The 12,626-nt window shown below is 35.3% G+C and overlaps 1 protein-coding gene across 4 annotated transcripts in view; it reads right to left on the bottom strand.

The window, feature by feature from the left end:
• The window catches only part of DMD (dystrophin), a gene marked incomplete at its 5' end in the record, with an annotated part of 1,290,802 nt that overhangs the window by 166,244 nt on the left and 1,111,932 nt on the right, over positions 1 to 12,626 (bottom strand). For all 4 annotated transcript variants that reach the window (XM_084279200.1, XM_084279202.1, XM_084279199.1 and 1 more), the window contains one exon: positions 9,586 to 9,729. In XM_084279200.1, the coding sequence (XP_084135326.1) occupies positions 9,586 to 9,729 (144 nt within the window). The remainder of the gene's footprint in view (positions 1 to 9,585; positions 9,730 to 12,626) is intronic.

Below are 12,626 nucleotides of genomic sequence, written 5' to 3'. Positions count from 1 at the left end.
GAATTCCTGAGCTCAGTCTAATGATGCTGGGGCATGGCACTGAGAGAGAAAAGTAGTGATCATAAAATTGGGTTTGTCTCTCTCTTTCTGAAACTTTGTTTTGCTGAGAGTTGATCTCCTATTCACCGGTGAAGAAAAAGTATTAGATCTTGACTTTTTTCAAGAGTGGAAGCCTGCATGCTTTCTACAACAGACCATACTGGTCTGGCAGTATATTTCACATGTCATTCATAGCTGAATAAAGTTATGAAGGGTTTAGGAGAAAATTGTAAGACCTTTCTCTTTAAAGGTAAACCTAGCCAGATTTAGGGATATATTGAAGCCAGTTAGTACAGCTGATGTGCAAACCAAATTCAGTTATCTTAGCTCTTTGGCTGGCAAAAGTACAGACAAAGTCAATTCAGGATTTGAAATGTGATGTTTTGAGATAAGGAACTGGAATGCTGGGATATACAAGAAACACAAAGCTATTTTATGGGAGACACATTCTTCTATTTCTTCTGAATACTCAAAAATTCACTGCACTGCTGAAAGTGTATTATCAGCTCTGTGTCAGATAAGTAGGACAGAACTCATTGTTTTTACAGACAGAAGAGTCCTAAATGAGGGTATTGGGGGTGGGGGGGTGGAAGGACATAAGAAATCAGAAGCATAAAAGTGAAAACATTCAACACAATGAATATACTATCTCCAAATATAGACTTTGCATTATTTTTCTACATTAATTAATGCTAATTAGCTATGTCTTTAATTTTGTTTTAAACCAAACTGAGCTATGGCAGAGAACCAACTTCAAACACCTAAGAAAGTGGAAGAGAAAGACTTAAGTCTTCAGGGTACGCACTTGCAGCTTTCCAAAATGGCATACCCTAAAGAATTAATTTCTGGAACACAGGAGTTGGATGTTGCTCTGATTCTCCAGGTAGAAAAGAAACAACAAATTGATATGAATAAACCCCTAAATTGTAAACTCTGGGTCAAGAACTATAATCTATACTATGTTTGTTTCAGTGTTGTATGAAGTAACAGTAAGTACAAGAACTAAATGGATCACAGGAAGCAATGAGCATCTTGAAATAACTCACTTTGCCTGTGTTGTCCCAGGCAGCCCCAAATCAGGAAGCGTATTATAAAAACCCATTTGCACACACAACACATACCAGCAGCTGAGCCATTTTGATTATAAAGTGTCCTCCTATACAAATAACATACTATTACGTGACTTGCAGACTGCCCAGAATTTTCTATAGAAGGACACAACGTTCAGCTTTATGCAAGGTGTGAGGAAAACTACAACGGCAATTTTAGAGGGCGCCCTGTGAAAATACTATGAAAATGACACACATAATCTACAGAGCCTGGCTTGAAAACTGTGTCACAACTTAAATGTCACTGACATTTTTAGTATTTTTTTTAAACACTACTGCTACCAGGACTTTCTAAAATGGCAAAAATATCTTACTTGGCTTAAAGTCTTACTGAAGCCAAAAGATTCAGAAAATATAGTACACACTACTGCATAGCCTGTAGAAAAGACTGTAAAAGCTGTCTGTAACCTGAAGTAGGCAGCCTGACAAAAAGGTATCTGCAGTGATATAATATGTAATTGACACGCCAGAAAGACACAAAATGACTCTAGAAAGAAAAAAAATTGGCTGACATTAACCTTTTGCACTGGCAATTTGCATATTATTTCTCTACCTTGGGCTTTTTATCACTTTAAAAGAAGTTTCTCCCCAAAAAATTCACAGTATTTCAGAATAAGGGATTAGCGAAAATGAGGAGAAAGAGCAGTATTTTTTTGCTAGTTTTACATTCTCTCCCTCTACAAACCTTTAACAATACTTTGGCACCAGGACTTGGAATCTAAGAGGTTTTCTATTGCTTCCAAGGATATTCATTAAGGTTTCATTGAGTTACAAGCCTCTGGAAATTGCATTAGAGAGTGCCTTTGCAGGACAGCTCTTAAATTCTCTGAGCACTCTATCTGCAACAAATGTGTTCCCCATTCAAAGCAAACTTTGTATGTCTGCTTTAACCTCTCTTCAAACCAAGTGGGGATGAATGGGCAGATGATCTGTGTCAGCAGAGTGTATTCCCTCCAGGGTATGGAGGAGAACCAGAAATTGCTAAGGCTCATCATCCTTCTGGTGTCAGCGGACAGCTGACAGTGTATCCCACCCTACCCAACCCTATGCAATCCTGTCCCAGCATTTTAACAACTAAACCATGAATTATGAGCTCTGACAGTTGATAACATTTTGGCAAGGAAAAGGACCTGTGATATGGAAGTCAGGATTGGAGAATGACTTATAATTGCCAGCTTCATCTTTGGTTTGTCCTTGTTTGCTTTTACTATTCTGACTGCTGCTAGCTTTGTGCACTTCCCAGCTTTCCACCCTCACACGTTCTTACCTTAAAAACCCTCTAATTTTCATAATGAACAGCCTAAAAATAGCTGATTGGAATCAGGTCACACACCTAAAAATGTGTTGAAAAAAATCAGGACATATTCTTCCAATTTGGACAAGAAAAAAATGAAGCTGTTTGTGCAAATTTAGCATAACCAAGATAAAAACCCCTGACTGCCAAAGTCTTTGTGTCTTTGTAGGACCAAAACTCAGAGCTTTAATTATCCAAATGTATCTTATGTTTTCCTTTTCTAAGGGACTTTTACAGAAATGTTTTCAATTAATGTTTTTCAGATGCTTAGGTATTATGGATCATGAACACTGAAGAATGTAAATAATTCCATTGTCAGTAGAGTGACAGTGGTGGCTGGTTAAATAAGTTAAAGAGCTGTAAACAAAATGATTTAGCTAATACTGCTTGACTAAAAAGCAACAGATTAGTGGATCTTAGTTTCTGGTGAATATATTTTCAACATGATAACCTCAGTTTTCCTCAGTATCCTAAATATAGTCTGGCGTGACTCATATAGATGTGCACTGCCAAATGTAATCTATAACTGCTGACAGGTGAAAGTAAATTGTGCAAGTCTTATTTTATAAGGAAACAAGACTAACACGCATCAACTAATATGCCCTTTCTCTTCCTATCATTTATCCATCAACCAGATAAATTGGAGATCCTGCAGAATATATTATATATGCAAAGATGGTACAACATCATGCTAAATTTAGGTTGCGTGTGTAATGTTTTCTTAAATTTAATTATTTTTAAGAGCTTTTCTTCTGTACTTACAAACAATGTAACTGATTATTTTTACAATCTCATGTACCCTTACATGTCTACATGAAAAGCAGAAGAATACATTAGAAGAAATCTACATATGCATATTGAAATGAAAATATAAAGTAGGCAAAATTGCTGTTATTCTGCATGGTTCTTCTAAATAAATCTTCAGAGAGGAGAAAATTTCAAATTAAAGGAAGTAAAAGATAGATAAGAACAATTTAAAATGAATGTACCTTCCACAGTAAAAAAAACCCCAACAACCATACAAATCTTTCACAGCTTCAAAAAACGGAAATTTATCACACAGAACTTCATAAATTTAAGATGGTTTCATTAGATTTCCTGCTGGCATGGCTGTTGATGATAATCATGCCCATTTATACTTACTATGCACACTTTCTTACACTGACTGCCCCAAACATGCTACAAAGAATTTTTCCAGTTTTTGACACTTCATTAAAATAATTGAATGCCAAGCCAGATATTTGGCCTTCTTCCACTAGCTTACAGAAATAAATAAATAGGATCTCTACAGAAGGAATGACTGTAACATGAATCTATATGTGTGTCTTTGCAGGGAAATATCAAGCAAAACTGAGACTTAAACTAACTGAGACTTAAACTAACAGAAATGAAGAAAAATACATGGGTATATGACTTCTGAAGCCAACTGGCAACGCCAGCTAAATAAATAAGAGACCATTAAAGAATCATGACAACTGTGGTTTTGGCAGAAGTTCCAGTTCTCATGGAATATACAAAACACCATTTTAACTAAAGAGTCTGATGGGAAAACTCAACTTCCAAAAAGGATCAAATCCCCCCCTGTTGGGAAGATGAAATCTGCAACTACTAAAATTATTTAAAATATCAAGGTTAAAAAGAACTATGATTTTAGTAATTCCTTAATTAGTGTGATTATAGATGAGCTAGAATTTTGGTTCCATATATTTAGAAAAGTTATCTCCTGGTTTTGCTGGCAGCTTACAGGTGATGCAAGTCAAAACATAGTTTAAAAAAAGAGGAAAATCAAACAAATAGAAACAAATTAATTATTAAAATTAATGAAATGACACAATGGAAAGAGAAACTGTTAAGGTAATAGAAAGGTACTGATGTTCAAATATAAAAAGCTGGCTGCCTTCTATATGGCACATCCTTATCTACAAGACATTCTTTGTCTCTTGTAGAGGAAGAAACACCTTTCTTCCTGCTATTGTATCATCTGCCCATCTATCCACTTTTAACATACCTCGAGTTTGCACTCAGCCCCCATAAAAACCCAAAACAACAAACCTCCAAACCTAAAAACTACTATAATAGGTCAGTGAGGATTTCAACTTACATTTTGATGAAACTTACTTGCCCTGGTGCCTATCCCCTACCAAAAGCTTGTTGTGAGCTAAGACTGCTGCTGAGCATGCCTGTGACTCAGCTTATGAGAGATTCACTGGTTTGGAACAAATATTTGAAAACATCAGTAATATTTGGTTTACATATGGAGGCCAGAAAGACTGATGTATAGACACAATCTCATGTCGAGTTCAGGAATGAAGGGATTTTCCTTTTGGATTTTATATTCTCAAATGTTAGTTCCTCTGCACACATAGATGGTAAAATTCATCCCTATTTCTCACCATGGATTGAAAGAACCAACTAGTATTTGGGAAGCACCCAGAAGATGCTGAGTTTTGCAATAATTCATTGCAGGGATACTTATTACAGTAGTTTGCATTACACATGTCCATAAAGAGCCTGTCCTCAGTGGAATAAAATACGACTGTGATACAACTTTTGATAAATGCCTACAGGGATTTTAAAAGCCTGATGTTTCTTCAGCTACTCTGGCAAGCAGACTGCTGTTTGAGAGAAGAGGGGTAGGAGTTGTGGGTGGAACTTTTAACAAGGGGCCTCATAGTTCAGCATCACATCAATCTTCAAATCCCCACATGCTGTAGAGTCTTTGCTACTGGTGTAAGATGAGCTGAAGAGTTAGGAAAGATACTGAAGTTACAGTTAATGCTTCTCTACAGTCACATTTCATATATGGAAATCATAAAATATTAGAATCCTTTAGGGTAAAAAAGAATCACAAAACCCTTTAGGCTGGAAAAGACCTTTAAGACCAACCATAAATGTATATATAGATGTGTTTGTACGTGTGTACATATATCTATATCTATCTGTATCTGCAGGGTATGGGCTGTTTTAGCTCTAGCCATTTTATGTGCTTTGTCCAGCTCGCTTAGTGTTACAAACTAAACAGGCTGGGCCCACTGTCATGTACACAGACAGCCCTTCACAAATGACTGGAGTTCATAACAGCTCGCTAAACTAAAGGCTCTGGAACATAAATATCATGACAAAATCTCGCGAAAGATACATTTTTTGGACGAAAGACAGTTCTTCTATTTTCCACTTTACTAGGAGTAATATTCTAAATAAGAGTAAATAAAATTTGATTTAAACAAACAAAAAAAGTGTTTATTGATAACTGTAGGCTATGCTTCCCATGGGATACTTGGAAATTCTTTTATATGTCAGAGGCTTCGCCTTTTGACCAACCGGATCTCTGACCAAAGCGAAGTGGATATAGCTCCTGCCAACCTGGCTCCTCAAATGTCGACTGAAAGAAGGCAAAAGTTTGGAAGACATGTTTTTCCCCAGATGATCTCATTACACATACTGTTTGAAGCACACAGGATCTGAACATGAGAGCTCCTTGTGAAATTCACAGCAAATAGCTCCCTGGAGAGATTTCATGTCCTTTCATGTTTAAGAAAAATGGGAAAATAAACAGCTTATTTTCCTCAAAACTACTCTTCTAAAGGCCTGAAGCTAATTACTTTCACATTGCTTAATCTCCACAAATGATGATATAGTTTTCAGCGACTGAGCTGAGCGAGTTAGCTTTCATTAATAAAATACACCTTCACACAACACTTCAAAAAAAAAAAAAAAAGAACCAGGAATGGGTGAATCTGTAAGGATTTCCAACACAAAATATCTGTGCCTCTAAGTTTAACATTCTGTCTCCTTGATACTCGGTCATAGTTAACCTTCCATTTCTACAATTTTCTTCCTGCAATATTTGACCAAAACTGAACAACAAAAAAAGGAAATTAATAATAAATGCATTATTGCAGAACTAGAAATGAAGTTCTGCAAAGATTCTGTAGCAATTTGATACTATTCACTAATTATCTCACTCTATGCCACAACACCACAAATGACTGAATACAGTCTGACTTATTCTTAAATTTCTCAATTAATATAATAATAAATCTCTGTAGGATTTGTCTAAAATTGATATATTTCATTCTCTGATTCTATGAGTCTCTCTGTTAACAAAGCAACAAACAAGACATTGTTTCATACTCCACACAATGCTCCCTGCAACTTTCTTATAACACTAAAATTCACTGATTTCAGATCTGATAAGCCTTATGTACTTTTCCCACACATAACCAAGAATGGGTGTATTTCTGGCAAGCAATAGCACAGAAGCCTCTGTTTTATGATTTTCCTGCAGCGATATTTTCCAGGAAATGGGACGCAAGGGTAAGAAATATTTTCTCCATTAGGAATATGGCAAGGAGAGAGAGAGATATAACCTGGGCGGGGAGAGAGGAGGCTGCGGAAATAAAGACAAATAAAATAAGAAGCATTATAACTGGAGAAAAAAGGGACAGAACAAACAAACAAACAAAACCCAAACATAAAAATAAGAGAAGTAAGATGGGGAAAGTGAAAAAGAAAATATGGATAGTATAAAAGAATACAAAAATAAATCAAAGGCTGAAATCAAGAGAAAAAGTTGGTGTAAAGTATTAAGGAGATATTTTATGTGACATTACTACAAGGAAGACAATTAGTAAAAAGAAGAAAAAAAGAATCCTAGCCAGTCAAACTGAAAACCAGAAACAAATCATAGAAATCTATCTTGCAAGTAGAATGGTTTTGCAGGAAACAAAAATTATTTGTGTTTTGCTTCCTATTGCATGTCCAAAAATTCAATTTTCTATAAATAGTATAACACTTATTACATAAGTAAGTCTAACTCCAGCACAGAACAACATGATACTCTAAAAAGTGCCACTTAGGTGTGAATGTCGATGTCCAGCAGACTTCATATCTAGCGCAGCTGGGCTGGATAATTGTTGTACATGCCTTACACCGGAACTATACTATTCATCAAAAATGAGCTCTGCCTCTCAATATGCCTCAACCTCTATTCCCTTTTAGATGCAGGAATTGTTTTACAGGAACAGATGTGATCGTCATCTTTCCAGGGGTCACATCCTGGCCTTTTGTACATGATAATGCTGCAAAGATGCTTATGTCTTTTCCCCTCAGGATGTCTTTAAAAATCTGCTGAAGTGTTTTCACCTTGCTCTCCATACCTTCCAGATGACATTTAGGTAAATATGAAAAAAAGACATCAGACCATAATATTCCAATCAACTTTCTGTTCTATCAGCTCTAACGTCTCACTCTGACATACTATCTCCAAGTATCTATCTTCATAGAAGATGAAATGCTTCATTTTCCAAATACTCTGGATTTGATAAATTGAGACAGTGATTTACAGTGAAAAGTGAATTGTTCACAAGGCTTCCTGTACTCTGTGGAAAAAGAGCATATTATGGGTCCCTTTCAATTCAAAATATTCTATGATTCGGTGGTCTTTGAAATGTGTGTGAACATGCGATTTGCCCTATATAGTTTTAAATGGTCTACAGTATCAAGTTTGCTCTCTGTTTAAATACTTGCATGAATAACAACAAAGTATTTATCTCAGGCTTTTTATCAAATTTTTTTTCACACCGTAGATTCCTTAACTCAAAAACATTTCCTGCTTTTCCTTAATTCTTGCTGAAGTAATGAAGTATTTCAGCAAACCAGTGGAACAATTAACTATTCAGCTAGTGAAATAAAGTATTTTTTAATAAATCATAGCAAATTTTTTAACTCAATCAGCTGTTGCTTTTTTAAAAATGAAGCAGACGTGATTTATCTCATATGTGGAATAAATGTCTTCCAATATGTGGAATTTTGTCTTCCAGATTTCTGTTTATTTGCATTAATAGCACCTGAACTCTATCCTGAGGATCTAGGGAAAAGTGGATTCTAATGAACCAAGGTCTAGGACTAATGATCTTTTACTTAAACCAGCACCCTCACTGCAAACCGCTGATTTAGGAAAACGAAAAAGAAAAATCTTGTTAATATTTGCATGAACTGTGATAAACTGGAGATATCACAGAGCTCTGAGATTTCTTTTGGAGAAGCAATAAAGAAGCAATAATCTCTTACTGACTATTAGAGTTGGCAGCACCGCGACCTTATATCTCCATGTAGGACAAGAGGAAATTGGTTCATTTTTGTCCATTGCTAATGTTTGATTTTTACAAAGAAGGCGAAACACTTTATTAACCTCCATATTTCTACATTTTTGCAATATCTAAGGGTAACTACAATGACAGAGTTTCAAAATGTGAAGCACTGATATAGCAAAAAAATAAAATGGTGTGTAAAATCCAGCACTTAATGAAGGGAATTTAATTGCATTTACCTTCATTTAATCACAACAAAACTCCCCTGCTGTGGGACCTACATCACCATAAATCAGTTTACACAGGCTTAAATATGTTCCCTCATGCACACTGTTCCAAATATTCTAAATGAAGATATGGTACATCTTAGAAAAAGTCAACCTATTTGAAGTCCTTATCACATGGTAACACAATATAATCTTAAATTTAAGTGATGCATATGTAAAAAAATAATCCAAAGAAATTGTAAACTTTTCAGTATTTATAACTTAAAACTGATGTTCACCTGAATTTCATGGTTATTTTGTTATTTTTCCTGCATTAGAGCTCAATTTATAAAATCCCTTTCTGAACAGCTTTTCTTGCAATATAAAGTCCTGCTAATTACCTGAATGCATGCAATGCCTTGTGATTTTGTAATTGATTCTACAGGTATGACCTTAAGGGTTCCACTGCACAGAATCATTATCTGCCTGCAAGGAGTTTATTTAACACTCCTGCTCCTGAAAATTATTTAAACAATAGTAAAAGTACTGAAGCAGCAGAAGTAAACTGTCTTATATAGATCCCCTATATACACCAAAAAAATACCTGTAAAATGTGGGCAAGCCAGTTAAAAGTAATGGTCACATGATATACTTGGCAGCAAGAACTGCTAAATATTAATATTTTAACTACTTTCTCATAGAGTCGTCGTTACTGAAAGCCTGCTTGCTCTTTGACTCCTTACTACACCTTTAGTGCTATTACACCCAGCCAAAACAAGCACACAGAAATAAAATAATTACTTAAACGCAGCATAAAGAAAAAAAGAAAATCACAGGAAACGTACCTGTAGCACCTTCCACCGTGTGTTCAGGTCTTCCACACAGCTGAGATTGTACTGGGAGAGCTGAATATCAGGAGCGAACCGGCGAGCGAGCTCATTGACTTGATGCACCTTTTCTTTAAGGGGCACAATTTCTGCTCGATAAACCTGTGGGTATTGAACAGAAATAAAGATAAGACTTATCTCTGTTACCAGTTGATTAGTAATGTAAAGGTATTATTCCATGTCAATCTGACAGGAAGGAGAGTACTTGTCATAATACAGTTACCCGTTTTTTTATACAACTTCATATGGACTTTAGATTCCAGAGGTAATGTCTAGCATTTCAGAAGGTCATATAAAGTTCAAGATTTCATAGCAACTCTCATCCATTGAAGCCAAATCACTAACCAGCACACCCACTGGAATGTGCACCACAGAGCACGCTTCTCTCCTGCCTCATCCTTTAGGTGTGCGTATAATGTGCTCCTAGAGGGGAAGGCAGGAGTGCTGTTTAACACAGGAAAAGAGAGGAAGACCTTCTGTTCCAAAATGCAACAGGTGAAAAAAAAACATAAAAAGCCAAGCAATAGTAAAACTATTAGACCTCACTAAAGGCATGGTCTTGCCCTGCATATCTTGTGTGCTATAAACAAAATGTTAGCAATATAAAGTAAAAGAAAGAGTTGAAAACAGTCTTTATGCTATGAATCCTAAATTGGCCTAACGTGACTCATATTTCAGGAGAAATATATCTTGTAAGATAACCTTTAAAACTAGGCATAAGAGCAGCCTAGCTAATAATTTAATGTACATGAAAGCCAGAAACTACTAGTTACAAGTTTCTTGATTTTAAGAGCAACAACCTGGTGATGAGGCTTGCATAATGCATCTGAGTAAATTCAAATAAATTCAGGACACTGTAACTCTATGAGAAGACTCTCCATGCAGATCTTCCACTGTTCTATATCTGTCCATTCTAAGGAAACATTTATGAATCTTTAACATGATAAGATAGGTCAAATTGCAACAATGAGCCCATTCTAAGGGAAAATTCTGTCATTTTCAGGAGCAATTTTTATTGCCATCTGATGTCTGCACACAAAGGCAGGATAATTTACTTGCTCGATGTATTAGTCTTGCTTTATACCTCCTTTCTCTCAGAGCTTTTAATACAGACCACATGTGGTCTGCATTTCATTTTAGATCATCAAATAACCTGAAATTATAGCCTAGTAATCATTTCATGAAAATGTGATGCAAAAAAGGTAAAAAAAATCCCATCCAGTATCTCCATGAACCTTAAGAGTAAATAGTCTGAAGATATATATAGACATTAAAATGCCGTGAACTACACTAAAGGTAAATATCATTGAAAAATTGTTCCACAAATGTCTTTCAAAACCAGACGTGACTCCCACTAATTATGCTAAATGACCCTACAACATAAAGAGCTAGACTGGCTTAAGTGGCACTCATGTACAGTGAATCGCCCTGACAATAAATCTCTACAGCACACGATCAGAAGTGATGTGCATATTGTAAAGGAATGTGCAGAGAACGATGTGAGTACCACTAGGTGAGAGGAGAGGCATGTATCAAGTTCATGACATAACAGCTGACTTTTCCATTTCACCAGTTTTATACCACTGGAACAAAACTGACATTACAGGAGGGAATTTACAGTGCAGTGGGATTTACTGGGATTTGCAGTGTAGTGTAGAGCAAGGTCTATGATACAAAGAGTAAAAGAGCTCATGTTTAATTTTATCCCACAGGGTTATAAATGTGTTTACCCCGATCATTTTAGTTAACAACTGAGTTCAGAAAACAAACAACAAATAGACATATGTTCTTGTAAGGTAAAGGCCTCAAAGGCTGAAACGGTACATATCAGAATAAGAGAATGACAGAGTTTGGAAGGGACCTCTGGACATCATCTAGTCTGAACTCCTGCCAAAGCAGATTAAAACATAAAAATTATATATAATAGCTAAATCTATACAAAAGAAAATACACTGTGGATCAATGGATGGAAAGATCAGTTCCCACACTACAATATACCCTAGTGCAGTTACTGCATTGAACAAAGTTAATTTTCTATTAGTTTTCTATTAGTTTGTATGGTAATAGGATCAAGCTTTATTTGAAAACTTCATGGCTTAGGCAAAGCACAAAGGCCCAAGCTTATAAATCACTTGTTTTTAAACATCTACTTAAGTTTCTGATTTCAGACCAAATATTTGCATCTGCAATGTTGACTTGAAAGTACTGGTCTCACCTGAAGATTGATATAAATGATTAGGTAAACCACACAGTCATTATATCTAAATTAAGGTGAAATAGAAGACCCTTCATGATTAAGTCAAATTTCTTTTTGATTGTAAATTATTTTAGAGAACAGAAAGGCTAAGGCACAGAAGCAAATCACAAGAAAAGAAAGCAAATCATAGAAATATATTCAAAATAACTTCAATCAATGCCTTTAATTGCTTTTTCTGCTGCAAGGATACTGATTTTTTACTTTCCAACGTAAAAAATGCAACAAATTTTTAACCATCTTTATATTTGATATTCTGTATTCTATTATTACTAAGCCTGACTTTTTACTATCATTTTTTATTAGTTAAGCCAACCAAAACATAAGAAACAGCAACAAAAAAAGAATGCTAGTCAATGCACAGCTATCTAATTAATTCCAGTAAGCTTGTAATTAAAAACTGTAGATGGAAAAGAAATATTTATCCATAGAAAGATTTAGCATGCAACATCCTAAGATTAAAATGGTCAGTGACTATAAGGCTGTGTTAAGCAACAGTTTAATCACAACCAGTCTACCAGTCAACATAGTATAGCTAGGTTTTTGTTTCAGAGTAAGTGAAATATCAATGTGAGTTCTTTAAAAAAAGTATTCAAAAGTTTTATTAATAAATAGTAATGATTTCTGCATCTTCTACAGTACTTGTCATTTGTAGAAGCAGAAATTTAGAAATTCTACTGGACTGCAATTTTCATCAGTATGATTAAAATGTTTTAGAGAAATATTTATATTTTTAATAATCAGT

The sequence above is a fragment of the Gallinula chloropus genome (assembly GCF_964237585.1).
Source record: "Gallinula chloropus genome assembly, chromosome: 1".
In the NCBI taxonomy this organism is placed as follows: domain Eukaryota; kingdom Metazoa; phylum Chordata; class Aves; order Gruiformes; family Rallidae; genus Gallinula; species Gallinula chloropus.
This window is presented reverse-complemented; position numbering and strand designations above follow the sequence as displayed.